We start from the raw sequence: 14589 nt of genomic DNA on the forward strand, positions 1-14589 counted from the left end.
CACCGTGTGCCAAGTGAGGTGGGACCAGAGCACAGGAAGCAGGAGTTAAGTTGTACGACAAAACTGAAAGGTGACTGTCAACAGCCCCGTCCAGCAGCAAGGCAAGGAGCTGGGAAAATCAGGAGTCCCACTCCATTCCTGTGTATTCTCTCATGGTTTGTGGTGAAATGCTTGGCCATGTATTTAACTCTGTGTGGGTCACTACAGGCATAGCAGAGGCTTCACAAGGTTGCAAGTGGTTAGGAATTATTTTGTATTTCTCCAGTGCGACACAAAGCCTCTTTCTCCTCCCACACCCAACATTCATCCCCATGACACACAAGTTCAGTTTGCTTGACAAGCTTGTTGCATCCCTCGTTACTGCTGGTTTTGCTGTCTCAGGGCCAGCACCTTCCCCAGCAAGGTATGTGGGTTCCTGCAGAGCTGGGCACGGCTTGCAAGTGCTGCCAGTTGCTCTCCCCAGGGATGGCCTCTGCCCGTGGCCTCTGGCATTAGGAGGTGAAGTGCCAACAGCTCTGTGCCCAGGCCAGAGGAACCACACTGGGCCTCACCAGGTGGTGGTTCCAGGCACACGGCAGCTCTGCCATCCCCAGCGCACACCTGACCCAGGCACACATTCAGAGCGCAAAGGGCTAGCCTAGGCAGGGAAGGCATGCCAGGAAAGTGCCTCTGTGGGCTGCCTGCAGAAAGCCCTGGTAGACAAGAAACCCAGCGGGAAGGGAAAAAGACAGCCAAAACAGTTAAACAAATACACAGGAGGGAGCTGGCAGACAGAAAGGGCAACACACGGAGACAGTTTCAGGCTGAGAGTCATGTGTTAAGCCCCCAGCAGGGTTCAAGCACTGCTAGCTCCCGAGTAACAACCAGGCTGAGAGGACACACACGCACGCACATCACCATGACAAACCTCACAGTGTCGACAGCCAGGGACATGTCTGCTTGGCCAGCACAGAATTGCAGCAGCCAGCTCACAAATTCTCTCGAGCATAGGCAGTAGGAGGCAGGAGATGCCTTACGGTCCTGTAGTCTAGCCAGGCAAATCACATTCACCAGACCTCAGCTGCATCTTGGAGAGGGTTTACTGATTCTCCCAGACTGGAATCCAAGTGGCAGCCAAGACATGAGATCAAGGCTGTCTAACCCAAGAGTGGGAAAGGAAGGGAGGTGGGAAATACATACGGTGACAAGACAGTCTCAAGGTGATACTAACATTTACAGGAGAGAGTCCCACAGAGGGATCAGTGCTCCAATAAGCAGGCGAGACAGGGAAGGAGCCACTGCAGGCGGGCCCTGGGTGGGAACTGCAGCGTTCATGACATTGACCCATGGACAGCCATCTCCTGGTATCTATCCACAGTGAGGATGTGCAATAGCCGAGGGACCAGCACTAGCAGATCCCACTAACTTGAAGACCAAACATGGGATGTGTTTGTACCCAAACCCAACCCCACAGACTGCTGAGCAGCTGGTCCAGCATCCAGGTTGCTCACTTATGCTCTTCCTTCCCCCCGTGGCTACAGGAGTTCCCAAAAGAAGAGGAAACACAAAAGTATTGAAAAACAAATGTATTCAAAACGCACACAGTAAGAAAATTGCATGTGAACACTGAGCCCATCCAGTCCTCCTTGAACACCTCCAGCTCAGGGATCCTCCTCCACTGCTACTCCCAAAACCAGCACCACGGGTACTTCACCCTCAACAAACGGCTGTGAGAGATGGTGTTTAGTTTAGGTGCCAGCACTTCGATCCAGCCATAAATTCACATCTGCTGCCAGCTGCACAGAGGTAACACCCACTAAGGCAGGGGAAGCCCCTTCCCTAAGGCTTCTGGACACTGCCCCAGCATGTACTGAAGGAGCTTTCACTGCCCATACAGATCACCACTAATATCAGAAATAGTTATGTTTTATTTCAGTTATCTTCCTCTGCCCCCCCCCTCCCTTGCAGAAACCAAGCACAAGGTCAACCCATGTGGGCACCTGGGGAAATGTCAAGTGTCAGGCACAAAGGCCTGGAGCTGAGAGGCTGGCTGGTTCATGGTTCATGGAGAGTTGAAAGCAGTCTCAATTATCACCCAGCAGGCCACACAGTCGCCAGAGATGGGAAAAGAGAATCCCTGAGGGTGGTTGCAATCCAAGGGGCGTGGGTAAGGCAGACAAATGCTTTTTGAATGCTCCCACTCGGTCTCTCCTGCAGATGAGCCCGTAACAACTAGCAACAAACAAACAGCAAACATGCCATCTATGTGGCCAGCAATTCTCTCCCTGTTGTGCCTAGCTACAAGGCAAAACAGTGAATGAAGTTGCTAAACAGACTTGGCTGGGCATTTAACTACTTAATTCTGTTGTATTTACAAGGTCCTCAGCAGCTCAGCACTCCCTTAATCCATAAGGCACAAAGCAAGCAAGAGAACGTGCAGCTTAGTCCCTCTGGATCATGATCTCTGTAGCGTTCCTGGGAGGTCTGCAAGACGGAGGTCTCATCTCACAGGAGCACGTGGCGAACTCTGCTGCCAGCCTCAGAACTGCTGGACAATCAGCTTCCGCTTCACATCCCGGCTGAACCTGTTCATCTTGAACACTTCACTGTCATAGAAGGCAGAGAGGTTGTGGATGTTGATCTGCCGAGCCTGGGAGGAGAAGGAGGGAGGGGAGAGGTAAATGTTTATTTAAAAAAAAAATAAGAACCATGTGGTTTTCCGTAGCAGAGGACAGATAAAATTTGACAGTCAGCAATCTCTGCTCTGCTCAGCAGGAACCAGAACTGCAGTAGCAGGGGAGACTGCAGGTCAGGAGGAAGGAGCATTGGCAGAGCTGAGCTGAGCAAAGAGAGGATGCTGTCTCAGCATCTGCCTGCTCTCGGCTTGTCCTTTTAGCACTAGAGCTAGAACATAACTACTATCCAAAAGCCCCCAATACCTCACCCAGTGGGACACAGTTTTGCAGGAGACCTCTGACTTGGGGTGGTCACACCGGCAGCACCAAGCCATGTCTCTGGAAGTAGTTACTCTGCACATTTGATGCAAGGAGCAGAAAAGCAGCAACCCGGGAATCAAATACTGCTTTAGTGCCAAGCAAGGTCAATACTTTGCACAGAAAGGCAGAGTCAGGAGCACAGCTCCTGGACCAAGATGAGGATGCATTAAGGAGGAGGAGGGTGAGCCTCAGGAGGGATTGGGAAAGTTCATACAGAGATTTTTCTGCTCATTGCTTCTTCAAACGCAGGTATCAGGGAACTCGTGTTCTCATTCACCTGCAAAGCACCAGCCGTACTGCAGGATTTACCACTTCAACCTGAAAGCTTTATGGGGGTGCATGAGAACTGAGGGGGACAAATTTGACACTCCCAGAGAAGAGAGGAGCAGAGACAGATGAGACAGCCCTGATTCTGGGTTAAATTAACACCAGTTTTTTTCTGGTACCGTAACTCAGGAAGGGAAGTTACAAGTCTGAGAACACCTCTGGTTCCGAGGCTGCAGAGAGAGAGCAGGAACCAACCCCAGAAAAGGCTTGTTACGATAAGTCCATACCTTATCCACCAGGTCCTTCTCTGGGACTTCTATAGTGTCTTGCTGGGCCCCATAGCGGTTTCTCTGGTACATCACCTGCTCTGCAACCAGCTGCTTCAGAATAAACAGCAGCAGCTCGTTGTTGTCTCGCTTGAATGAAAGGTAGCGGGAGAACGTCTGGGAGGGAGGATGAGATGAGCCAAGAGGGTCAGGAACTGAGTGATGCACTGCTCAACACCGACCAACCCCCTCCTCCCACAGAGCACAAGGAGAACCAAATGACACCGCTGTCACCTGCGCTCTTGGCGTCTCTTAAGGGACTCTGGCCTTGCCAAGCTGCCACCTGCACATGCAGTTAAAACGCAGCCCTGTGACAGCCACGACACTCCTCTGCCAGTGGCTCTTACACCCATTAAAAATCTCTGGAGGGGCCCTGGAGCCTCTCGGGGGCTGGCAGTGCACTGCTGTGGAGGTGTGCTGCACGCGGGGGAAGCAGCCGTGGAAGGGCTGGCCCTGGGGAAGCTGTAGAGCTGCTTCCCTTAACCCAGGCTGCCCTGTGCCTCCCCAGCAGACGCTCACACTTGGCTGGCTGTTTGCAGCCAAAGAGAGAGGCCACGAGTCATCCAGACTGAGAGCAGACACTCGGAGCGGATAAATGCCAGGCTGCAGCCAGCCAAGAACTGTTCGGAGCCAGCCCCTGACACTCAGAGAAAAGGGCAGACTGTGCACTAAACCACAGTGAGTGCTGCCCTGTGGTTAACTGTCCCCTGAGGAGCCCTAGAAAAAACGTGAAGAAACTAACTGCCTGCTCGGGCTCGATCACCTGGCAGCAGCAGCAGTGGGAGTCCTGTGCCAAAATAGCGGGGAAGGAGTCAAAAAAAGAAGAGAGACGCGGCAGTGCTTTCGATACAGGGGCTCGGGGCACACTTCCTTCTCAGCCCCAACAAAAACACTGCCCCATCACAGACTAATGAAGGGCAGTCACGTAGCAGTGCCTTCAGACTCACAGTACTCCATTTACATGGGCTCAGCGCCTAACTCTGCAGGACAGACCCCTGTGGAGCCTGGAAGAGTCTCTTCCTGCAGCCAGGGCAGTGCAAGGAGCCTGCAGTCGAACCCACAAGGTCTGGGGCGCAGCTACAGCCCTCGGCTCAGCCGGTGCCCACCTTGCGCATGCTCCGCATGACGCTGAACTTCTGCGTGTCGATGAAGCTCTCCAGCATCACCCGGATGGCCATGTTGACATCATCTTCCACCACATAGTCCCGTAGGTGCATGCGGGCGTGAGCCTCGGCCATCCGGATCATGGACTCAATGTGACGCACTGTGATGGGGATGCTGCCGGTTGCCTAAGGGGGGAGAGGAGGAGGCAATTCCTTACTGAAGAATAAAAGACATGGGGCAAGACAGGCAGCTGCTGGCCCAGGACCTACTTCGCACTGTAGGGAGCTGCTCCTGGACCTTTGAGGACTCTCAGGCTAGGGAGGCTCTGCCACCTGCTGGCACATTCTGCACAGTGGTACAGGCTCCCCTGTTCAACATTTTAATTCAGCAGAGTGCGAGGAGATGCTACGTGGGGTCCCTCTTTGCCATTGTTTAACGCCTTTCCAGGAACAGCAATCCCATTTCCTCCAGCAACTTTTAGGAGGAGTTAAAGAAGCAAAAAGCCAATTAAAAAAGATATAGTTTTCCCAAGCTCCAAAAATCTCCCTCTGACCTCAGCAAATTCACCTTCCACTTGGAGAGGATAGAACGAGCCTGAGAGACCCCATGGACAAAAGAGAAGGGCATTTCTACACAGAACGGCTCCCTGTAATGTACCAGGAGCATATGGGTCTGAGTGAATGCAAACATCTCCTGTGGGCTCGCCAGACTGGGTGACAATAAGAGGACTTTGCCATGGCAGGCACTAGTACATGTGTCCAGTCCATCAGTCCACAGATCACCAACAGGCAAGACTCTGCATTTAGATGAAGAATCATCTGTTCAGCAGATACGGCAAGATCTGCCTGTCTCTCACAAAACAGTGGCACAGACTTTTGTGATGGAAATGGCAAGAATGTGTCAACATATGCTGGAGCAGTCTCAGGCTGATTTGCAGTCTAGATACATACTTCTTCCCACCTTTCCTCAGTATTCTCACCATAGACTCTTTCCTGAGGTCACTGTACATCCGGGCCACCTTGTCCTGGTCCATCTGGTTGAGTTTGGGGTGGACCTTCTCTTTGGCATAGATGATGTATTTCCTCAGGATCTCCTGGGGAATAGGTTCAACTCCGTATGTGTTGGGAAGAATGACCTCATCAGCATCCCCATTCACTGCCTCTTTGCTACCTGGGTGGTGTTTGACATGGCTGCCAACAACGAACCGGGCAAGCATTTCATCCTACAAGAGAGCAGTGGAATAACAGACACTGAAGACACTCACTGGATAGCAAAACTCAGCAGGCAACTGCAGCTGAGCATCCCAACAGCAGCATCACAAGCCCAGCACAAGCTCAGATTCGTAGCACAGCTTGTACCTGCACTGGGTCCACTGTGTCTCTCACCACACACAGGATATCAAATCGAGAGATGATAGGCTCTGTCAGGTCTACATTCTCCGAGAAAGTCAGCGATGGGTCATATCGCCCACCTGGATCACAGAGACAAACACCGAAGTCAAACACAGGCTCCAAGGCTGAAGCTTTGAAGCAAGCATAGACCTCCAGCACTTTACTGGAGACTTTACTGCTCGCTTGATCTCTGCTCCAGACTGGAGGAACGAGGCAGAGGGAGGGGAAGCTGTGCCGCAGTTCTCATGACCGTGGACTGATGCTGGAAGCCTGAGATGGTCCTGTGGTCTCTCAGCACTGACCTATGGGATTGGCAGCAGCAATAACGGTGCAGCGGGCTTGCAAGGACGTGACAATGCCTGCTTTGGAGATGGAAATGCTTTGCTGTTCCATGGCTTCGTGGATGCTGGTCCTATCCTGATCATTCATCTATAAGAAAGCAAGAATGACTTAAACTGAATCTATGTCTATACCCATTGCCCAACACACCAAGGGGAATCAGCTCCTGATGCTCTGAAAAGGTAGCAAACTGCACTATGGACCAGCAAGGGCCTAAGCAAACTGCAGGAACCTTGGTCAGCTGGGAGATGGCACCATGTGTTATAGTGTCTCCTCATAGCAGAGGTTGCAGCCGGTCCCTCCACAGCTAATCCTTCCCACAGAGATGAAGCTGGGCCTCACCTTGTCGAATTCATCGATCAGGCAGACACCTCTGTCAGCCAGCACAAGGGCTCCTGCCTCCAAAGTCCACTCCTTGCTGACCGGGTGCCTCTGGACATAGGCTGTGAGGCCCACAGCAGAAGCACCCTGGCCAGTGGTGAAGATTGCTCTGCTAGACGCCTTCTCTATGTATTTAAGAAACTGTGATTTCGCAGTACCGGGGTCTCCACACAGAAGCACGTTGATATCACCACGGACTTTGTGTTTGCCGCCTACAACAGTAACGGGAGAGACACGTTGGCAGCTGAGTGCATGGCTTGATAGCAACCCTGCCCTGAACACCACAAAGCTGAAGGGAAAGCAAACAGTAGGCAGGGAAACCACTTTACAGGGAAGTTGAGGGAAAAAGAAAGTCAGCTTTGGAGGCGGCTGCATGTGCAAAACAGCATTTCTAACCTTGCTGAACACATCCTTCTAAGGAGATCATAACAAATCAGGATGCCAAAAGGTCAAACCTCTGAAGGGGCATCAAACACGACCTCCTAGAGGAGGAGGGATAAAAACTCGCCCAGGTTTGCAGTATGAGCTGTTTTCAGTCTTAGCGTTTCTACCGTCACACCAGAGTTTTCAGCGTGATAAAAGCAGCCACTTCCATCACAGATATCCCTCAGTCTGTTACCCCGTCTGTCACCAAGACACACAGACAACTCTAACCACTCTCACTGCAACAGCGCAAATGCAGATCCATTTGCCTTCAGCTGAGTGAAGCAGCCTCAAGTGACACAAATGACACTCACCTGGGTTTTTGGGCTCTCCACCGAAGAGCGCTAAAGCCAAACCCCTCTTGATATCTTCATGCCCATAAATAGATGGGGCAATGCTGGCAAAAATCTGAAAGGAAAACCAGAGGAGTTGTCCAGGGAATACCATTTCCCATTCTGGACAGAATTTGGCATGAAGATCAGCAAGGTGCTCTATCTACGGTTACCCCTACAATCCTGCTGTCTCCAAAGAGTCTTTTATTATCCAAGGTGAGGGGGCTTTTTCAAAGGTAACTACCCACCCGGAGTCCCCTAAAGGTGCTTCACAAAAATGGTGCTGTTGGGGCATGGCAGATTGTGTAGTCTGGTGCTGGAAGCTGCTGCTACTGCCTCCACACTCCGGTTGTACACAAAGCACATCGCAGTGGCTGTTATCAGCTGTTGCAAAGCTGGAGACCTTGATTTGATACTTACGCACTGCACATGATAGTAGTTGAATGGGTTATGCTGCACATGAATTGTCATCATGGTCAAATATTATGAACAACTGGCTTAGTTTCTCAAGGGTATTCTGATTAATAGCCTGATGCCGGAGACTACTGACGTTAAAACAGTCCTGGCTCAATTGAAGCTGCTCCACCCACTGGGAACAGCAGTCAATATGAAAACACCATGACCAAGGCAACAGAGTGAAGTCCCCCTATTACAGAGCTTCAACCTGACTCAAGTGATGTTGAACATGCACCAATCCAGGAGCTTTGTTCTTTCAAGTATTGGATTCAGGTCTTAGCATGCAGAGAGAAGCAAAGCTAAGATCTCTAACACAGCTTAAGCTAAGTAATAACATCCTCTTAAGGGGATTGGAGACGCAAGCATTGGCCCCTCAGAACACTTCCCCCACTTTGCTTTCAAGATATGGGGAGAGAAAACAATGATCAGATATAAGCAGTGTCTGAGTGTCTCTCACCCGTCTCCCAGCCCTGTTGTGATGTGGAAGGCTCACAGAAGGAAAGGGAGAAACAGAAAATTTGACCCCCAAAAGCACAAGGAAAGTTTCTTATTTATTTCCCTCCGATAACTCGCTCTTATCAACAGCTGTCTGAGAGCTACAGAAGACCAGAAGACCATTCAGAGAGAAATGGGATTTCTAAAAGTTTCTTTAACCACTGTTTAGCCAGCTGACACCTTTCATCACTTTCTGATCCAGCTGCCCGGTGATGGCAAGCTATCAACAGGAAAAGAAGGGATGTCTGAGGCTGACTCACCTTCTCCCCAATTTGCTCATCCTTGGACAGACCCACAATCACTTTCACATCTTCATCAGTCAGTTCTCCAATAGCCAGCTTGTTGTCCTTCTTGGCAATGTGGTTGGCCAGGATCACAGTCGCAAACACTGGGAACCCATTGGCAGTGTTCAAGGAGCCATCATAATTGTTGTGGTAGATCCCTGTTAGCTCCTGGGAACCAGGAGACGGTATGTCAGTGCCCGCACAGTACAAAACAGCCCCCTCTCCATTTTAAGATACCAGTCTCAAAAGTAGCTGCCCAAATGCATCTGAGGACAATCCCTCCCCACATCGCCACAGATATTCCCGTGATGCCATTGTCAGAGTTTACAACTGCTCTGTGCTCACCCCATACTTGAGTTCAACAATGTACTCACAATCTCATCCCCTGGCTTGCAGCTGTCAACCAGATCGGCGAGGAGAATGGCATCCTTGGAGCGGGGCAGCCTGCCGGCAGCTACCTTCCCAGGGCTCTCCTGGATTTTGATGCGCTGATAGTTCTGATAGACTGTCTGCAGCAACAAAATAAAAGTTACCCAGCAAGTCTGGCAGGCATCAGCACGGCTGATGCTTTTCAAAGGCACCTCACCAGAGAGGGTCCATTCAAAGATTTACTATGGTTAGAAAACTAGGGGCATGGGAGGATGGAGGTTGTGAGGAGCAATTCCAGGGCGTGATAGACAACAAAGGGGACAGGAAAGCTCTTTGCCACATCTCACCACTGTGTTTCAGCCTCTAGAGTGTTTGTCCACCCAAATACTGAACCAGCTCCTGGGAGGAGGATGCTCTACTTGTGATGGTTAAAGATATCAAAGCAAAGAATCAAAGTCAGAAGCCCCACATCAATGATTTTGCTACCGTCCTCTAGTTTCCTTAGCTGGAAGATCAGGAAATACTGACCTAACTTGGGAAGGAGGAGAGCTGGACAGTCTGTGTCTGCATTTCTACAATATGGATAGGTAACTGTGTACCACAGAGATGATTGTGGCAAAAGATTCAGCCCAAACACTTACAAGGAGGCAGTAAATGACTTTTGGCTGCTAAATTGGGCAGATTCAGGTCAAGAGCTCAAACAGACAAGATCTATCTTCACAGACCCCTGGATATAGCAGTAGACCCCTCTCCCAGCACCGAGCCTGTTCAAAGGGTGGCAGCCAAGGCTGGGCTGGGAGGAACAGGCAGTGCAGCAGCCTGGGCAGGACGAGCAGACAGCCCCATCCAGGCAAGCACATCTCTTACCTCCTCCATGTTGATTTCAAAGGGGCCAAGAGACTGACACTCTGGACAGGAACCGGGTTTCACCTCCTGGTTCTGGGACTGGGAAAAGGGTCCCAGGATGAAGCTGCACTTGCTGCAGTTGTATTTGATCATGCTGAGCTGAGGCAGGACCCCGGTGCAACTTGTCACCACTCCGCTGGTCCGGATCAACTGATTCAAGTGCAGTTGCCTGAGGAAAGACAGAGAGATGCTGGATGCCTGCAGGGCACAGAAGGCATAACACCCTACAGAAATACTCTTGCTACAAGGCACAACTCCCAAAGGCCTAGTAAAAAACAGTTATCAGTAGGAGTTTTCTATCAAGGTTTGTATTTTACCTTGGGGACATGGAAAGTTCATCCTTAATATGACTTTTTTCCTGTCATAAGCTCAGTCATTCTGTTGGACTTATCCAGAGGTTTAGCTAGCAGATGAGTCCTCCTGAGCTCCCCAAAGCCTGCTGCAGGCCCCACAGCCACTGCTGGTAATCCAGCTGCTTACCTGAGCGACCGCAACTCTTCCACCAGAGGGAGGTGGGAGATACGGACATGGATCTCCTGAGCGATACGATCATATTTGGGGTACATGGCCAACACCACTTCCTTGGCTGCTTCATCAAAGATCTTCAGCATTTCTGCTGGGGCCTCAGGCAGAAAGTAGGCAAGGACATGTTCCTGGGCTGCCAGGTCCTCGTAGTTCACCACCAGACTCTCTCTGTTCTCTTAAGAAAAAGATGGAGTGAACTGTATTTTCAACCTGCTCACTCCTCAAGGAGTCTGCAAAAGATAGCCAGAACAGACAAGCCTGTATCCTGCAGGCTGCAGTTTGCAGATGTCTGCACCTTCCCTGAAAAATGTTTAGAGGTCAACAGTTTGAAAATGGGTGGGAAACTCTTTTTAATTTATTTCTCTGACAAATTCTTTATCAGTACCAAACTTGTGATTGTTCCTCTCCAGTTCAGCACAGGTACTTCCCAGGCTCAGTGTTCCCGAGACTCAAAAGCCTCAGCCCAACACAGGACTCTCCCACAGACCTCCAGGAAACAGAAGTTAATAGGAGAGACAACTATGCTGAATGGCTGGCAAAAACCTTCTGCGTCTTTTGTTCCTGGAAAGGGACAAGACAAATGCCTTTTATTTCCTAGCTGTGTAACACTGACCCTGGTCCACTAGTCAAGCTTCTGGAGCTTCTGCCTCAATATAAAGAATACGAACAACTGCAGTTACATGAGCTGTTCCTAGATGTGACAATTTCTGCTTTTAAAATTTATCAGTGACAGCCTTAATGATTGCTTCTTCTGGCAGTGCCTAGTCAGAATACAAGGCTGCAACACTGACACGGTTTTCAAAGTCACAAGGTCTATTTGTGTCCCCTTGCTGGATAATCCAGTTTCCAGTGTGAGAAAGTAACTGGCACAGACAGCAAGCAATTGTTGTCTCTTTCAGATCGCAAGCTTGCAGAGCACTGTCTGCTGCCCCACATATTCTTTTGCTAGCATTTCTACGATATGAATATTAATGAGTAGCAGATGCTAGGGGCCTTCTAATTAGTCAGCCAGAATCAAAGAAGATAGTAGACATGTTTCCATTATTCATTTATCTCCACCAGCATCCAAGTTTCTTAAAGTGCTAACTCAATGTCTGGGACAAACAGGGCAGGCAGAAAAAATCCACCTATGGCCTGGATCACTGCAAAGTACCGTGACCCACATAAAGAGGAGAGCACCTCTAATCACCCAGCCCTACCTTTGCACATGTCACTGATCCTCTCCTTGAAGACATTGTGCCCATGGTCATCCACATGGGTCTTCAAGAAGTTCTTGAAGCGGTGGTAGATCTCAAGCCGGGGAGCTGCCATGGAAACCCACTCCCTCACTGAATGCCCTTTCATGTCTTCCAGATTCTCAATGCTCTCAATCATGTCTTCATCTTCTTCTTCCATGCCGTCGGCAGCCCGTTCTGCCAGCCGTCTCTTCCGTGAAGGACGGTCTTCATCTTCATCATCACTATCTAAGGGTTGGGAGGAAAAATTGTTAAAGAGTTGGGATTCCCATTCCCACGCTTTAGATTAGTCATGGTTGGATTGCACGGGCTGTGGAAGCAAAGAGGTCGGAGCCCGCGATACAAACCAAGAACCATCCCAGGCCCAGCCTAAATCCAGTTCTAGCCTGGCTCCTACATCTTCCACAATGTAGCTAAAGACCTTATGGGGGTGAATAAGAAGATTTGTATGCAAGAGCACACAGTCATGTCCAATAATGCACTGAGGGAAGAAGGCCAAGGAATGGGCTTCCAAGTGCATCAAAGGCCCTCCCATCCAGCCCACAAAAGTCTCTATAGGAACACCAACGCCAACAAACTCCACAGTGTAGTGGGATTCTACACTCGGTAGAATCCCAAACCCTTGATACAGGCCCAGGATCCTGACTTTGTTTCAGCAGCGAACATGTAACCAGAAGAACAGACCAAATGAGCTCCTGGGAAGCCCAAATCAAAGGGATCATGCCCTGGGGAGTCCAGCCAAGCCCACAGCCAGGGATTTCACTAAGAGCCCAAATACACTGGAGCTCCAGGGACCTCCCTGCTACTCTGAGGGTGAGAGTCCAGCTCCCCCACAAGGGCCGGCTTACAGTCAACCACAGAGAGATCAGTAGCCCACTTGGTAAAGCCCATCTGCACCTACCGTAAAGCAGCCCCCTCCGCATGCGGCCCATGCCCTGCTCCAGCTCGCGGTCTCGCTGCCTCATTACTCGCTCTGCAGCTTCCCGCTGGCTGGCGGTCAGCTCCTCCACATCTTCATCGTCCAAGGCCAGGCCCTCTGCTTCATAGACATCCAGCTCGGGGATGGGGCGGTAGTCCCTAGCACACACACAGAGCATTGAATCAGGCTAGGCTCCAGAAAGTGTTTCTCCAGCCCTTCCTCCAGCTACTGCTGGGTAGGTGTCATGACAGTTGTTCTGCAGCAAGACAGAATGTGTTGAGCAGGAAGGCACTTCACAATGGAAGATGCCCTGCAGTACAAAGGGCTCCAGCACCATGATTATGAATGCCAGCATTCAAGCCTTTGTATTGTAAAGTTCAACAGCTTGCCGGCAGGCCTGGCTGAGTAAAAAAAACGTTAAAATTTATGCCTGCAGGAGTAAAGGAGCTGGGCTGGATGCACATCATGCATCCAGGGAGACCCTGGTTTACCCACACTGGATCATGATGGCACTTTGCTTCCAGCTTGCAATTTGCTCAGTTCTTCTAGGACTCAAATGACACCATGCCCTGACCCTTCTCCACTGTCCCACAGCGTTTCGGCCCCCTCACCCCAGCTACCAGCACAGCAGAGGGACCCCACCATGGCTGAGAGCCCCCCCCCCCCATGTCGCTGGCTGCACTGACATCCCATTAGCAAAACCCCATCCCCAAACACAACTCCCCAGAAGCTAGCTCCCACCGGTTTCCTTACCTTTCCATTCCTTCCCCGATGAGCTCTTCTCCTTCTTCCTCCTCTTCGGGGAGCCCCTGGGTCCCCAGGAGCCCTTCGGACTCATCCTCGAAGGGGGGCAGGTCCCGGCCGGGGCTGGACGTGAAGGCATCGCCCCGACGTGAGCTGCGCACGGGGCTGGTGGCCGCCGCCTGCGACTCGGAGGAGTCCTGCAAGGACAGGAGGGAGAGGGTGAGGGCGGGGGTCCGGGGCACCCTCCTCCCCACAGCGGGCCGTGGGGAGAGGAGGGGAATCGGTGCTTCCAGGAGCCTCCGCAATGGGGGCGGCGGTCAGAAGGGGGCCATGGATCATGGATCAGCGACGAGTCCTCTTTCCCGGGGACGGGGGAAAGATTAAAATAATTAGCCCTCTTTGCAAATGACAACGGAAATGCATGGGAGAGTGGGGGGAAATCCATCCTCCGAGCCCAGAGCAGCCGGAGCGGAGGGGAAGGGCTCCGATCCCCGCCCCGGCCCTCTTCTTCGGTGCAGGGCACATGGGAAACTTCCCACAGCATTTCGGGTGTCGCCGGCGAGCGCACCCCCACTCACCACCCCCACCCCCCCCCCCGAAATCCCCCTCTGCACCCCGCGCGGCCGTGACCGCAGTGCCAAGACGCCCGCGGCGGGGAAGAACCGGGGTCTGCACCCCGCGGGGGTGGCGCCCCGAGTCGCGCCCCTCCGCTCCGCTGCCCCGGCCCGGCCCGGCCGCTCACCGCCATCGCCGCCGCGTCTTCCTGCCCAGCCGGATTCCGCGCGAAAACAGACCCACGTGGTCGGCAAAAGCGCGCGAAAGCTCATGAATAATGGACAGCCTCGGGGGCGGGCCCCGCCCCGCCGCGTGAATATGGATGAGGCGGCGGGCGGGGGGTACGGCCACCCCCCGGGCACGGCCGAGGGGGCTCGGGCGCCTGGTGGGCAGCAGTGGCAAACTTTGGCAAATTTTGGTAAACATTTGGGCATCTCCCTCTGGGCTCGAGGGGTCCCCTCCTGCCGGGAACCCCAGTCACGGGGGAGATCCCGCTGCGAATTCCTGTGTCCATGTTCTCACGCCTGCCTCTTCTGCAGCTAAAATCAAGCCTGGCTTGACCA

The 14589-nt window shown here is 52.0% G+C and overlaps 1 protein-coding gene across 1 annotated transcript; it reads right to left on the reverse strand.

The window, feature by feature from the left end:
• Positions 1-1550: 1550 nt before the first annotated feature.
• On the reverse strand, positions 1551-14232 carry MCM2 (minichromosome maintenance complex component 2). The gene is made up of 16 exons (XM_076346385.1): positions 14214-14232; positions 13481-13668; positions 12710-12885; positions 11773-12036; positions 10529-10748; positions 10010-10217; positions 9148-9282; positions 8750-8941; positions 7521-7614; positions 6745-6995; positions 6366-6492; positions 6031-6143; positions 5652-5894; positions 4675-4857; positions 3530-3685; positions 1551-2629 (listed from the first exon to the last, which is right to left on the reverse strand). Exons 1-16 carry the CDS (start codon positions 14217-14219, stop codon positions 2519-2521), a joined length of 2667 nt encoding a protein of 888 aa, XP_076202500.1. The 5' UTR covers positions 14220-14232; the 3' UTR covers positions 1551-2518.
• Positions 14233-14589: the final 357 nt, after the last annotated feature.

Source organism: Aptenodytes patagonicus, chromosome 8 (genome assembly GCF_965638725.1).
Source record: "Aptenodytes patagonicus chromosome 8, bAptPat1.pri.cur, whole genome shotgun sequence".
Classification (NCBI taxonomy): Eukaryota; Metazoa; Chordata; class Aves; order Sphenisciformes; family Spheniscidae; genus Aptenodytes; species Aptenodytes patagonicus.